Here is a 16,221-nt window from a genome sequence, read left to right on the forward strand (position 1 = left end):
CTAAGCTCTTCTTCTTCTTCTTCTTCTTCTTCTTCTTGGTGGGTTTCTGACTCCTCGCTAAGCTCTTCTTCTTCTTCTTGGTGGGTTTCTGACTCCTCGCTAAGCTCTTCTTCTTCTTCTTCTTCTTCTTCTTCGTGGGTTTCTGACTCCTCGCTAAGCTCTTCTTCTTCTTCTTCGTGGGTTTCTGACTCCTCGCTAAGCTCCGCTCTGTTGTTGTTCTCGGTCGCTCCAGTCTGGTTAAATCTGCGGTTCAATCCCCACATCAAAGTCTCTTTGTACTGTGAAAAACAGAAAGGTTAACGCAGAACACCAGCGGTTCACCAGAGGACGTACAGAGACGCTTTTGTTTCTGTCGCTGTGATTCTGTCTGAGTTTAGTCTGCAGCCAAATCTGAGTGTGAAGATACAAGTTAATGAGGCATTTTCAGAAAAATCAGGCTGCTCTGCATTTGTGTGAGTCCAGTTTCTGATGAATAAACTAATGTTTCATATGAGCGCGTCAGCCTGGTGATGTAACTAAGAACTGAACTAGGTACATTTACAAATAACCAGGTCCAGTTGCTTCTGACTGAAGTTGCTTTGGGAGAACTCGTAACTGAAGTCATCAGATAAATGTAGTTGGAGTAGAAAGTAGAATATTTCCACTGGTTTGTAGAAGAGAAGAAGAATAAAGCAGCATTAAAATAAAACACTAAAGTAAAGGAGAAGAGCCTCAAACTTTACTTAAGGGCACACTCACACTGTTCCTCCGTACCGTGTCCCAGCACGTTTCACGGCTAAAGTCTGGTTCCTTTGACCAGTGTGAGTGCACCCGTACCACGCCACGGCCCGTTTGGGAGAGGTGGGCTTTTGTAAAGCACGTTTGCACGTGTACGAGCACGAGCGTGCGCACGTGTACGAGCACGAGGCCTACGGCGGTTCTGAGGTCATTTCCTGTGCGCCTGTTGGGACGTAGAAAAAAGAAGGAGGGACCATGCGCGGACATTTCAAACAATGGCGGTGAAAGGTTCACGTTGGTGTGATGTGGAGGTGGAGTGTTTACTGCAGATTTGGTCGATGAAAAGATTCAAAAACAGTCGACAAGACGCACAAAAACTCAGAGGTCTACGGAAAGATCTGGAAACAAAGCCACGCATCGCCATGACGTCATCAATGCGTGTGACGTGTTACGGCGTGATGACGTATAGGCAGCAAGAAGCATTCTCCGAGGCCCAGGTAGTGTGAGTACAAACGGGCCTGGAGGGGGGGACAAGGACCCTAAAGCACGGGGCACGGGACGGAGGCACAGTGGGAGGGCCCTCTTAGTCCAATAATTGAGTGAAACCCTCACAGGATTGTTTTTAAAAAGTTGTTGCACTTTGATAAATAAAGAATATCTGCACTCCTATGTCGCTGCATTGTTTTACAACATTAATGTGATGCTCAGATTGATGTGATGCCTAATTCCAGCTGAACTGAACCGATCTCATCCACACTGAGAACCAGGATTAAAGAAACTAATGTAAACGATGCATTAAGCATTGAGTGGACTCACCGCTGTAGGCGCTGATGGTGAGGGACAGGACCCAGAAGAAGAGGGAGAGGGCCAGAGTGGCACACAGCACGATCATGTCAGTCATCATCTTGATGTATTCTTTCATCACCACTTCGCCCTCAGAGTCCATGCTGGCGCTCGAACCGTGCTGCAGCATAGGAGAGAGGACCTTCGTTAAACTGGGGTTAGATCTCATGTTACTGTTTGTAATTAGACGTGGTGACAGTTTTACTGGCAGCCACTGAACCTTTGTTCATGTTAATAAAATAAACGCTCCCCTCGCTCTGACATCTCTCCTTAATTGCATGTATATAGGTCCTGTCTGTGTGTGTGTGTGTGTGTGTGTGTGTGTGTGTGTGTGTGTGTGTGTGTGTGTGTGTGTGTGTGTGTGTGTGTGTGTGTGTGTGTGTGTGTGTGTGTATTTCGGCCTGTGTGTGTGTGTGTGTGTATTTCGGCCTGTGTGTGTGTAACATGATTAATAATAAGAGTGAAAAAATTAAATTTCACCCTGCGGGATAAATAAAGTAATTCTTCTTCTTCTTCAAACACCACACTCTATGACTTATTTATGATTTAAAGAGACCCAACAATTCCCCACAAAAAGATGCTAAATGACTAAAAATAGATGCAAAACCACCACAAAAAGATGCAAAATGACTAAAAATAGATGCAAAACCAGCACAAAAAGATGTAAAATGACTAAAAATAGATGCAAAACCACCACAAAAAGATGCAAAATGACTAAAAATAGATGCAAAACCACCACAAAAAGATGCAAAATGACTAAAAATAGATGCAAAACCACCACAAATAGATGCAAAATGACTAAAAATAGATGCAAAACCACCACAAAAAGATGCAAAATGACTAAAAATAGATGCAAAACTACCACAAAAAGATGCAAAATTACTAAAAACAGATGCAAAACCACCACAAAAAGATGCAAAATGACTAAAAATAGATGCAAAACTACCACAAAAAGATGCAAAATGACTAAAAATAGATGCAAAACTACCACAAAAGGATGCAAAATGACTTAAAATAGATGCAAACCACCACAAAAAGATGCAAAATGACTAAAAATAGATGTTTTTGTGGTGTTTTCATCTGTTTTTTGGTAATTGTGTCACGTTTTTGTGGTGTTTTCATCTGTTTTTAGTTGTTTCATCACTGTTTTGGTGGTGTTTTCATCTGTTTTTACTAAAAAAAAAAAAAAAGACTGCTAATGTGCATGTGTCCCTTCTCTCCAGATGTGTAACGTGGAACCTTTCCAATGCAGGTCCTTGTTCTCGTCGCGGTGTTTCTGTTTTAGTCTTTGGTCACAGCCACGGTGGCTCTGCAGACGAGACAAACGGCTCTTTACTCTCATGAACAGAGAACGTTTGACTCCCCTGTTCTATGAGCTCATCATGTGTTTGCAGCTTTTATTACATAGGACATGGAGCGAGAAAGAGTGGGGGAGACCTGCAGCAAAGGGCCGTAGGTTGGAGTCAAACCCGCGGCCTCCTTATATGGGGCGACTGCTCTAACCGCTGTTCCACCGGCCGCCGCTAAAAAGCATTTTAAAGATTATTTTTGGTAGTTTTTTAAGACTTTTATAAGATAGGACAGACAGGAAATAGGGTGAGAAAGAGAGGGGGAGACATGCAGCAAGGGGCCGCGGGTTTGACTCCGAACTGCGCTGCCTCGAGGACCTTCAGCCTCTTTACACGGGCCGACCGCCCGAACCACTGTGCCACCGGCCGCCACTAAATAGCATTTTAAAGATTATTTTTGGTAGTTTTTTAAGACTATTATAAGATAGGACAGACGGGAAATGGGGTGAGTAAGAGAGGGGGAGACATGCAGCAAATGGCCGCAGGTCGGAGTTGAACCCGCGGCCACTGCCTCAAGGACCTTCAGCCTCTTTACACGGGCCGACCGCCCTAACCACTGTTCCACCGGCCGCCCCAAATAGCATTTAAAAGATCATTTTTGGTAGTTTTGTTTGATAGGACAGACAGAAAATGGGGAGACATGCAGCAAATGGCCGCAGGTCGGAGTCGAACCCGCGGCCACTGCCTGGAGGACCTTCAGCCTCTTTACATGGGGTAAAGCCCCTAAATAGCATTTTAAGATAAAAACACCATCACAAACACCTTCGTATACACCCTGAACACCTACAGAGCTGTCAGAGACGTAAACACTAACAACCTGAAATGTGTCCAAGTTTGATTCCTGCTGTTTTTCACGCTGACAGGAAGTTAACTAGGACCAAGGCTAGCAATGGAATTCGATTAAAAAGGTCTATAACGTTACTTTAAATATCTTTACAATTGACCTAAAATGGGATTTTTTGGTGTTATTTATAATATTTGCCCCCTTAAATTAGGAAAAGTCGTTAAATATGAAGCAAAAATAATTATATCAACCGTGTATTTAGAGGGTTGGATCAGTAAGCTTCTTAAAATATAACTTTTACCCCTTTATGTAAAAAAAAAAGGGTTAAAATGAGCTGGTGACGTTTTGTTTCTCGCTTTAAACATCATTTAACAGTGAAGCAGCTCAATGAACTTTACCGTGTGGGTGAAAACCGGAAGTCGGTGCGATAATAATATAAATATGCTGCTTTATCAATTGAGCAAATGTGACTTTTAAACACATTAAAGCCATAAATGTTAAATTAAACCTGGTGTGTGTAACGTCGGGGAACTCACCACTTGTTTCAGGAGCCATCGCGAGAGTTCGTTAACGGTACTTTAACGGTAAAATACGTAAATTTAACGGTTAATTTCCAGTTGAGACGATTAAATTATTATTATTATTATTATTTAACCGAGTAAAATAAATAAACGTCCGTCAGCAGAGAGCTGAGACACCGGACCGACTGAGGCTCCGTGTGTGTGTGTGTGTGTTACACCGGAGGCGAGGGCAGCACCGAGGCAATTTGATTAACGGACCGACTTCCGGAAACAAACCGTTGACGGTTCTTAAAGGGACAGTAACCGAAATAAAGACAAAACAACGTTTATTTTTTTATACATAAAGTATTTAATGTTTATTCTTATTTTTTTTATGAATTAAAAAAATCACTCTGTATTTGTTCTGGGGAACATTGTTGTATCCGAGCAACCACCACAGCCACTTCCTGGTTGGTCCAAACAGGAAGTATCCAAAACTGCAGTTCTCCAAGTTTCCACTAGGGGCAGGTTTCATGATATAGCAGGTTTTCATTGACCGTCGTGTTAATCACAGCATCTTTTAACGAATTATGCAGTAGCTCAGTCCATAGGTGACTTGGCTTGAAACCGAAGGGTCGCTGGTTCAAGTCCCTGTGTGGACCATGAGTGGAGCGTGGACTGGTGGCTGGACAGGTGTCAGTTCATCTCCTGGGCACTGCTAAGGTGCTGTTGAGCACGGCACCGAACCCCCAACTGCTCAGGGCGGCGCTCACTGGCAGCCCCCACGCTCTAACATTAGTTGCATGTATATAGGTCCTGTGTGTGTGTGTGTGTGTGTGTGTGTGTGTGTGTGTGTGTGTGTGTGTGTGTGTGTGTGTATCGATTAGGGTTTTATGCTACGTTCCAGTGCCGTGGGACGTTCATATCCATGTGCAGAGCTTTCACATTAACGGCTCCAGATCTGTTGAGGATGTTTTCACTGCTAAACAGTTTGTTTGTTAACGTACTTGATGGCGGTCGTCCATGTTTTCTGTTTACGTTCGACTTAAATGTTCTGGAACGCTTTGAAGTCGGAGCTTGTAAACTCCAGGTAGGAGAAGTCCCATGACCCGGTGCTTAGGAGTGCACTTTATTTGTTAATAAATAATATTAAATACATTTATCCTCATATCTTTACACTGGCTTCCTGTCTGTCAAAGAATTGATTTCAAAATACTTCTGTTGGTTCACAAAGCACTGAATGGTTTAGGATCAAGTCAGGACTAAACATGGGGCGGGTCTGTCCACACTACCTGGGCCTCGGAGAATGCTTCTTGCTGCCTATACGTCATCACGCCGTAACACGTCACACGCATTGATGACGTCATGGCGATGCGTGGCTTTGTTTCCAGATCTTTCCGTAGACCTCAGAGTTTTTGTGCGTCTTGTCGACTGTTTTTGAATCTTTTCATCGACCAAATCTGCAGTAAACACTCCACCTCCGCATCACACCAACGTGAACCTTTCACCGCCATTGTTTGAAATGTCCGCGCATGGTCCCTCCTTCTTTTTTCTACGTCCCAACAGGCGCACAGGAAATGACCTCAGAACCGCCGTAGGCCTCATGCTCGTACACGTGCGCACGCTCGTGCTCGTACACGTGCAAACGTGCTTTACTAAAGCCCACCTCTCTTAAACGGGCCGTGGACGGCAAGCGTGCCGCTCCTAGACGCGGTACGGTTGCACTCACACTGGTCAAAGGAACCAGACTTTAGCCAAACATGTTTGGGCACGGTACGGAGGAACAGTGGGAGTGCGCCCTAAGACACCTACAATAAAATCATGATCAGTTTATGATCAGTTTTTCTCCACTTTACCTCTCAGATCACGAGTTGCTGATTTAACTGCAGACAGATACGTTTAAACATCTGTTTAAATGTAATAACTTTCGTGGTCCTTAGACTTTTCATCAGGTACCCCCCCCCCCTCCCACACACACACACAGGTCAAAACTGGTCCATTACTTTGTCTTATGACCAAACACCAGCATAACTACGTCCTCGTCAGCTGTGCTTTGTGTTTACGGCTCATTAGCACGCTAACACCTGCTAAACATCCGCAGCGTAAAGCGCCCACAGCTTCCCAGATTTAGTGGCTCGGCTGTGGGCTTTTGTTTTTGCAGATTTTTATCAGTAAAGTAACAGATTTAAACCGATTTACAGGCCAATTTTACACGGTCATCAAATCCTGTTCTGTTTCCTGCCGCACAAAGACACTTACAATGTGTCACAGCTCAGAGTATTTCACGCCGATTTGAAACTGTGTGTAAACTGAGTTTGTGTTTTACGGCGCATTGATCCGACACTGATACAGACTCAAAGAGCTGGATCAGTGACACTTGGGGATAAAACGTTTTACGGGCTGTTAGCGCGGCCGTTTATAACCGCACTGTGAAAAGCTCAAGGTCAACATCGTCCAGCATCAACCAAAGTCAGCAACAGTCTAAAATGTGTAATTATTCTTGTATTTATTGTATCTATGTATTTTATTCTTTATAAGAGTACTGAAAAAGGCTTTTTTATAACAATAATTTGTATTATTTTAATGTTTATGCAAACAAAAAGTGCTGCTAATCTTATTCGTAGGTGTGTATCAGCACTTTTTGAACATTGTCAGCACATTTTAACAATGCTACCATGGACACAAGGGATAAAAATGGTATAAAAACAGACTTTAAAACTAAGGCAATGAATGACCTAAATTAAAAGCGTTGTACGGTTTCTTTTAGAAGCATAGCAGGTGTTTAGCTTGTTAGATCCTGTGCAACATCTGCACATCTATAGATCCTGTTTAAACACATAAAATGAGGCTTTAAATTAAAACCATGCTAACGTGCACAGAAGGGTACATAAACTCCAGGTGAGAGATTCTTCACATTAAACTGAGACTCGCTCGGAAATCATTACAAAGAGTGAACGCACGAGAAAAAGAAGAAAGAGAGGTGGCGTGACTTACCGAGCAGGAGGAACGGAGGAGGATGAACGTAAATGTGATTTGTGCTTATTTTTGAGGCTGTCCACACTTAAAGTGGAGCAGAGACCCACCCCTGGAGGGGGGGGGGGAGAGAGAGAGAGAGAGAGAGAGAGAGAGGGAGGGAGAGAAAGAGAGAGAGAGAGAGGGAGAGAAAGAGAGAGAGAGAGAGAGAGAGAGAGAGAGAGAGATAGAGAGAGGGAGAGAAAGAGAGAGAGAGAGAGAGGGAGAGAGAGAGAGAGAGAGTGAGAGAGAGAGGGAGAGAAAGAGAGAGAGAGAGAGAGAGAGAGAGAGAGAGAGAGATAGAGAGAGGGAGAGAAAGAGAGAGAGAGAGAGAGGGAGAGAGAGAGAGAGAGAGAGAGAGGGAGAGAGAGAGAGAGAGAGAGAGAGAGAGAGAGGGAGAGAGGGAGAGAAAGAGAGAGAGAGAGAGAGAGAGAGAGAGATAGAGAGAGGGAGAGAGAGAGAGAGAGAGAGAGAGAGTGAGAATGCATTTTTGTATAATCGATTATGTAATCACAAATCTCACACGCTTTTCAGGAACTTGGTCGTTTGTATTTTAATAATAAACTTCAATTTTGGATAAAAACAAACATGAAACAAGGAGGACTGAATAAAAACAGAAGACTAACAGAAGACGATTAACTAGCAAGAAAGGGAACAGATATATACAAATACAGGTTATAACAGAGGGGATTCTGCATCATTTCTGGGATCAAGGGCCTCATTACAGAAAGTTCAGAACAGAAACATGGATTAAAAAGTAACACAGAGTAGTAAAGTGATGCTTCATGGCCCCTACAGTGGCTTTAAAAGTAACATTAAGTAGTAAAGTGAAGCTTCATGCCCCTATCGTGGCTTGATAAGTAACATTGAAACTGATGCTTCATGGCCCCTATCATGGCTTGAAATGTAACATCGAGTAGTAAAGTGATGCTGCTTCATGGCCCCTATCATGGCTTGAAAAGTAACACCGAGTAGTAAAGTGAAGCTTCATGCCCCTATCGTGGCTTGATAAGTAACATTGAGTATTAAAGTGATGCTTCATGGCCCCTATTGCGACTTGAAATGTAACATTGAGTAGTAAAGTGATGCTTCATGGCCCCAATCGTGGCTTGAAAAGTAACATTAGGTAGTAACGTCACGCTTCATGGCCCCTATCGTGGCTTGAAATGTAACATTAAGTAGTAATGTGATGCTTCATGGCCCCTATCATAGCTTGAAATGTAACTTTAAGTGGTAAAGTGATGCTTCATGGCCCCTATCATGGCTTAAAATGTAACATCGAGTAGTAAAGTGACGCTTCATGGCCCCTATCGCTGCTTGAAATGAAACATGGAATAGTAAAGTGATGTTTCGTGGCCCCTATCCTGGCTTGAAAAGTAAAATTGAGTAGTAAAGTGATGCTTCATGGCCCCTATCATGGCTTGAAATGTAACATTGAGTAGTAAAGTGATGCTTCATGGCCCCTATCATGGCTTGAAAAGTAAAATTGAGTAGTAAAGTTACGCTTCATGGCCCCTATCATGGCTTGAAATGTAACATTGAGTAGTAAAGTGATGCTTCATGGCCCCTATCGCTGCTTGAAAAGTAAAATTGAGTAGTAAAGTGATGCTTCATGGCCCCTATCACAGCTTGAAATGTAACATTGAGTAGTAGAGTGAAGCTTCATGGCCCCGATCGTGGCTTGAAAAGTAACATTGAGTAGTAAAGTGATGCTATTGGGGCTTGAAATGTAACACAGTAGTAAAGTGATGCTTCATGGCCCCTATCATGGCTTGAAAAGTAACATCAAGTAGTAAAGTGACGCTTCATGGCCCCTATCATTGCTTGAAAAGTAACATTAAGTAGTAAAGTGACGCTTCATGGCCCCTATCATGGCTTGAAATGTAACATCAAGTAGTAAAGTGACGCTTCATGGCCCCTATCATTGCTTGAAAAGTAACATTAATTAGTAAAGTCACGCTTCATGGCTCCTGTCACGGCTTGAAATGTAACATTGAGTCGTAAACGGACGCTTCATGGCCTCTATCGTGGCTTGAAATGTAACATTGAGTCGTAAAGTAATGCTTCATTGCCCCTATCGTGGCTTGAAATGTAACATTAAGTAGTAAGGTGACGCTTCATGGCCCCTAAAGTAGCTTTAATAGTAACATTAAGTAGTAAGGTGACGCTTCATGGCCCCTAAAGTAGCTGTAATAGTAACATTAAGTAGTAAGGTGACGCTTCATGGCCCCGATCGTGGCTTGAAATGTAACATTAAGTAGTAAAGTGATGCTTCATGGCCCTGATCATGGCTTGAAAAGTAAAATTGAGTCGTAAAGTGACGCTTCTTGGCCCCTACAGTGGCTTTAAAAGTAACACCAAGTAGTAAAGTGACGCTTCATGGCCCCTATCGTGGCTTAAAATTTAACATTGAGTCGTAAAGTGAAGCTTCATGGCCCCTATCATGGCTTGAAATAATTTAAGCCAGAGTTTCTGCATTTCGGGGGCAGAGGGGAGTTTAAAAGCTGCTTTTAGCAAACTATGAATTTGAAATTAAGTTCAGCATATAACTCAGTGATAGATTAGAGATCCTGCTCCTTGTAAAGATCACAAATCACTGCCATACCCCTCTGCACCCACTCCTCACACCAGACAGTAGATTTACCGTAGGGAGGGATTGAACCGTAGAGGTTGTGTTCAGGAAAGGGTCAAAATAAGAATATCTGCTGTCTCGTACTGAGAGTTCATAAAGACCATCTATTTATTAAAGGTATTAAAAATCAACTCATACATTATAATGTATGATTATAGATATTTACACCCAGCGTGATTTATAAAGTCAGTAAAATCAGCTCCACCTTCACCAGCTGCAACATTAAAGTTATGAACAAATTGCGGTGTCAATAATTCCCATCCCATAATATAAAATATAGCCTGGTGTTCTGGAATGAGACGTTCTGCATGAGCTCGGAGACAGACCAACACTTTGCAGCTTTCTAAAGGAAGAAATAGGACATGACTGCAGGGCAGAGGGGCCGACATCACAGTGAGTTTAACTGTCCAGTTCAGGGAAATCCACTCAGTAATGACTTTGACTAGAGCATCACAAGAACGCTGCCATGCTGATAAATTTAAAAAAGTTCATCACTGATTATTGGTGAAAGAAACGCATTAAGCAGTTCTGGATACTCGGACCAGACAGCTGCGCTCAACCCTTCTTCCCGAGGCTGTGGTGAAGTGTCTTCTTGTCTTCATGGAGCACACACAAAAAAATTAATTGTAAGCTTTATTCTTAGAAAATCTCCACAGCCACGGTGGCGACCCGGTGAGGCGGTACAGTAGCGCTTTATAGTGAAGGCTAGCATGGGCATGCTAGCACGCTCCATGTACGGAGGCCTCCAAGGGTCACGGCGAGTATCATCATTTATACATTTGCCCTGGAGACAAGTTACACATGTGCAGGAGGTAAAAATACTGTAATTTGATGAATAGAGATGTTAGTCAGTGTGTGACTTAAGATCTGTGTCAACGTATGATCTGTGCGGTAGCTAAGGCTCCACACGGCGCACAAACCACACCGCTGCGGGTATTTCAAGTTTAATACTTACCATAAAACATTTTCATTGAGGAGTGAACAGATAATATTTGATCTGCACAAACAAAAATGTGATAAACCCCGAGGTGAGAACATTTGACCCCAGTTCGTGGGGGGGTGTGGGGGGGTGGAGGACGTTACGAGTGAGCGGTTCGACCAAAAACATTACGTATGTTAAACTAGAACATTAAACAAAGACGTGTGTACATTTAAAACAACAGATACATGATGACACATGAGGGGAGGTAGGTTAAAAATAATGAATACATTGAGTAAAAATATTACTTAAAGATTTTGATAAAATTCAAATCAAATTGAATATAAATTGGTTTAGAATTAAGAAAGTTTCTGCACTTCGCACAAACACTTTGGATCTGCATACTCTTGTATTGGTTCTTGTCCACCTCAGATCGTGCAGACTGGTTTGTCCAAGTGGTGTAGCCGTAGCTAATTTTCAAAGATGGCCGACCTTCCACACATGTGCACCTCTGACAGCATTAATGATCAGTGTATTCACATACTTTAATATGTGCATGATTCACTCTGCTGTAACTGAGCAACCTACTCCATTTAACCACACGGTGGCATCGTCAACAAACATGAACCTCAGGAAAACTCAAGCTGTGCAGAGAACGTCCACACGCTATTTAGTTTAAATGATATTTTGTATATAAACAAAGTTATTAAATATTATTATATTATGATTATCTTCTGTATTATATTATTGTGTAATATATAATTTATTATATTTTATAAAAATATTTTATTTGTATATAAAATATAATTTAAAGAAAATAAAAATATATTTTATGTATTATATTAGTAAATAAATACATTTTAAATAAATTCATTTTAATTGTATTTATTTTAAATAATATTTTTATATATAAAACAGAAATATCAAATATTGTACCAATATAATAATGATATTATTTATTATATTAATAAACGGATGATATTCTATAATAAATATCTTTATTTTATATAAAATATAATTTAAAGTAAATACATAAAACATTGTCTGTATTATATTGTTTTAACATATCATATCATATTATTATTAACATTTTAATCGTATTCATTTTAAATATTTTATATAAAACAAAATATCACGTTTTATAGTAGTATAATAATATTATTAATTATATTATTCCCTGTATTATATTCTTAAAAAAATAATATTTTTAACAAATAAAAATATTTAAAATAAATACATTGAATAAAAACACACAAAACAATAATAAAAAATGAATACAATATTTTAATAATAATTATATATTAATATTCTGTCTACTTCTACTGAAACGCTTTTATTTTGGTACTCTTGAGTCGCCGTAGTGTTTACATCCAATGTAGCAAAGATGGCGTCGGGTGGCTAGCCAGTTAGCTGATACTTATTCACAGTTATTTCCGTTTAAAGTACATATTGAAGGAATTTATCGGTATTTATATGAAGAGATACATTTCTAAATGAAGTCAAGCTGTTTTTAAAGTCGGTAAATCTGCGTTTTGATGGCGGGAGAACGATGTTTTCTGACCTAGACGTTACACCGTCACTTTGCTAACACGGTTAGCCGTTAGCTCGTTAGCCGTTAGCTCCTATCTCCAACGGTCGGTTTCACCGGAGCGTCCGGTTCCTCTGACCCGGTGATGGCGGAGGTGGAGGAGCTGCGGCCGGTCCCCCGGGAGAGGGCCATCCTGGAGAGCTTCTTCACGCAGCTCGGCATGTTTTCCTTCGACCGGGCTAAAGACTACGTGGAGAAGGAGAAGGACAACAGCCGGAGCGCCGGGGCTGCCGGGGCCGCCTGGGCCTCGCTGCTGGCCGCTCTGGCTCACCTGGCCGCCGCGGAGAAGGCGTACCACCACCTGACCTTCCTGGGGCAGAAGATGGGTAAACTAAACACCACAGCTGCCATGTACAAAGCAATCAGAGCTGCATTTCTTTGTATGAAAGGTGCTCTATGAGTAAAGTGTATTGTTATTGTCATTAAGAACCAAAGGTGCTTATTATTACAGAATTAAAGAGTTTAAGCTTATTTTAAATACTCAAGGTTCATACTGGTGCTTGAATTTTGGATAACATGCTTAAAAATGCATGAATTTTGGATAAAGTGCTTAAAAAAATGCTTGAATTTTGGATAAAGTGCCCAAAAAATGCTTGAATTTTGGATAAAGTGCTTAAAAAATGCTTGAATTTTGGATAAAGTGCTTAAAAAATGCTTGAATTTTGGATAAAGTTCTTAAAAATGCTTAAATTTGGATAAAGTGCTCAAAAATGTTTGCTCTATAAATAAAGTTTCTTTATTCAGAATGCAGAATGAATGTGTTTAACGTTGTAGCTGGTAAAGTTGAAGCTTATTTTAAATACTCAGGGTTTATACTGGTGTTTGAATTTTGGATAAAGTGCTTAAAAAATGCTCGACAGCTCAAACTCAGCAGTGAGGAGTTGTAATGATAAAATAATGTGATGTTACTCACTTTGTTCCACCGCAGCCTGTGAAGATAGTTGCGTTACTGTAATAAAATGTTGAACCCTGAGAAATCCTCACCTTAAAAACCGTGACAGCTCCGGATTTCCAGCAGCAGGTGGCGCTGTGGCACATGCATGATGGCAGACGTCGACCGTTTTCATCTCATGCCATCTCTCCGTCTCCCTCTCTCTCCATCTCTCCGTCTCTCTTTCTCTCTCTGCAGGCGGTCAGTCCTTCTTCAGCCGCAAAGACTCCATCCGAACCATCTACACTTCGCTGTACAACGAGCTGAGGAAGGTGGTGACGATGGGGCGCCACAGCCAGCCGGGCTCCGCCTCCTACCTGGAGGACCTGCTGTCGCACCTGTCGGAGCAGCTCTGCCACTTCACGCAGGCGCGCACGGAGATGGCCGACCTGTACGAGAAGATGCACTCGCTGGGCAGCCAGAAGAGCATCAGCATCAACTCGGAGGAGCTGGTCACCACGCTGGAGGCCGTCCTGCACAAATACAGCTCCAAGTGTGTACCCGTTCATGCGTTGGTGCATTTACCCGAGGACGTTGTTTCACAAACGTGATGCGTTCGGTGCAAAAGAATCTGCTTTTTGAGCCATTTCAGTCCTTAAATGTGTCTTTTTAAGTGACTAAATCAGTCTCAGGGCGCACTCCCACAAACAAATACAAATAAATAAATAAAATATAAAAAACCCTTTACACACAAATAAAAAATAAATAAATAAATTAAATGTAAATAATTAAATAATGAAAAATTTAAAAACCTGCGATTTCCCAGCAAGTATTTAAATTACACACACACACACACACACACACACACACACACACACACACACACACACACACACACACACACACACACACACACACACACACACACACACACACACACACACACACACACACACACACACACACACACACACACACACACACACACACACACACACACACACACACCCCCCCCCTCCGGTTCGTCTTGCAGGTATGCAGATGTGAGGTCACTGATCACCTGCATGCACACGCAGGCAGAAAAAAGGGCTGCAGACGCCGCATGCTGCAGGAAACACTCCGTCTCTGCCTCCCGTCTGCCTCCCTCCTCTCTCCTCTCTCCCCCCTGCAGAGCTCTTTTCTTTCCCCCTTTTCTTTTAAAAACCATTTGCATTTTCTCATTAAAGACGCTCCTCGTCTCCTTCACACAGAGGAGGTGTCTCTCACACACACACACACACACACACACACAATAAATTAAATATAAATAATTAAATAATAAAAAATTTAAAAACCTGCGATTTCCCAGCAAGTATTTAAATTTAAATTACACACACACACATGCGCGTGTTCCCGTCAGCAGAGTGTACACGTGTAGCTCAAATGAAGACGCCCACACTGCTACGCTTTTGCTGCTTTTTGTGAGAAATCAGTTTTATACAGTTGGTTTTTCTGAGTTTACGGTAAATCCTTGGTTTCTGGTGATTAACACAACTAACTAACAGTGGAGCTGTGGGTGAGTGCTGGGGGATGTGGAGAGGGGTCACATGAGGGGCGCAGATGGTGACATTCGGTGGTCGTAAAACACTGATAACATCTACTGGGGTCATGAACACTGGGTGGTGTGTGTGTGTGTGTGTGTGTTGTTACTGTGATGTTCTTGTGTTTGTAAGGACATGATTTAAGAAACACTGAGGACTCTAGAGTCTTTCTCTCACAGTTTACGCGTCACGACCATGATTTTAAACCTCAGAAGGACGTTAGACACTCTGCTTCCTGTTTACAGTCACGCACACACCCATGGTCATGTGATGTGTGCGTGTTCATGCGCGTTAATATGGACGCAAATTATTTCTGATACGGAGCTGAAACGCCGTTTAAAATGAAAACTTAAAGTGTCTCAGCGGGACAAAGCGCCAGCGTGTGTCGTGTTCCTACTCACCTCCTCTCCCTCGCTCCTCCAGGTTCCACCACCCCATCCTGGGCCGCGTGGAGGAGGGCTTCCAGACGGAGGTGGACGTGGTGACCCAGTTACTGCGCTGCCAGGCCCAGGTGTCAGAGTGGTATTTCCTGCCCGCTCTGCTCAGCCTGCACAGCGCCAACTCCAAGCTCATCGCCTGGGGTCAGCTGTTCCAGCGGCAGAAGGAAACCCGCAAGCATCTGTTCGGAGGTCAGTCCCAGAAGGCCGTGCAGCCGCCGCACCTGTACGTGTGGCTGCAGCGCTTCCAGGCGCTGCTCCTCGCCAAGTTCAGCTTCTACTTCCACGAAGCCCTGAGCCGGCAGACGGCGCCGGCCGACATGAGAGCCCTGACCGCCCGCACGGCGCCGGACTACCACGGTAAGATCTGCTCCTTCATTCGCAAACACGACGCCAGCAACGTGTCTCTGGTGTTCGACAACCGCGGCTCCGAAAGCTTCCAGGGCCACGGCTACCACCACCCGCACTCATACCGGGAGGCACCGAAGGGCGTGGAGCAGTTCCCGGCCGTGGTGTCCCTGCCGTCGGGAGAGCGCCCACTCACGCACTGGCCCAACGTCATCATGATGATGGGGGACCGCGCCGCCGAGCTCAACACTCTGGACAAGGTGGTGCACTTCTACGACGACAAAGTGCAGAGCACCTACTACCTGACGCGGCCCGAGCCACACTTCACTCTGGTGGTCATCTTCGACGGCAGGAAGTCGGAGAAGGATCTGCACATCGCCGCCTTCCTGCAGGAGATCTGCGGCTCGCTGCGCAACTCCAAACCCTTCAGCACCCTGAAACCCGGCTCCAAGGGCTGAGAAACACAAAGTGACGACGAACCTGAACTAATTAAAGATTAAAAAAGACGCTTTAACGCTTCATCTTCTTTCCCGTGTGTTGCCTCGAGTCTCATTTTGCCAAAAAAAGTTCCAGACCAAAGAATCAGAGACGTGTCGGTTCAACAAACACGCTGGAAGAGATTAAAACCTCTTAATTTACTT

At 43.0% G+C, this 16,221-nt stretch overlaps 2 protein-coding genes across 2 annotated transcripts in view; one reads left to right on the forward strand and one right to left on the reverse strand.

Moving 5' to 3' along the window:
- tmem19 (transmembrane protein 19) overlaps positions 1-4,421 on the reverse strand; it is a 37,726-nt gene extending 33,305 nt beyond the window's left edge. Inside the window, exons 1-2 of the mRNA XM_083935475.1 lie at positions 4,230-4,421; positions 1,534-1,681 (exon numbers count right to left, since the gene is read on the reverse strand). Of these exons, the coding sequence (XP_083791601.1) occupies positions 1,534-1,663 (130 nt within the window). The 5' untranslated portion in view covers positions 1,664-1,681; positions 4,230-4,421. The remainder of the gene's footprint in view (positions 1-1,533; positions 1,682-4,229) is intronic.
- A 7,718-nt stretch (positions 4,422-12,139) lies between these two features.
- kics2 (KICSTOR subunit 2) lies at positions 12,140-16,221 on the forward strand. The gene is made up of 3 exons (XM_083934878.1): positions 12,140-12,670; positions 13,474-13,768; positions 15,219-16,221. Exons 1-3 carry the CDS (start codon positions 12,430-12,432, stop codon positions 16,036-16,038), a joined length of 1,356 nt encoding a protein of 451 aa, XP_083791004.1. The 5' UTR covers positions 12,140-12,429; the 3' UTR covers positions 16,039-16,221.

This window comes from Echiichthys vipera (genome assembly GCF_963691815.1).
Source record: "Echiichthys vipera genome assembly, chromosome: 20".
Classification (NCBI taxonomy): Eukaryota; Metazoa; Chordata; class Actinopteri; order Perciformes; family Trachinidae; genus Echiichthys; species Echiichthys vipera.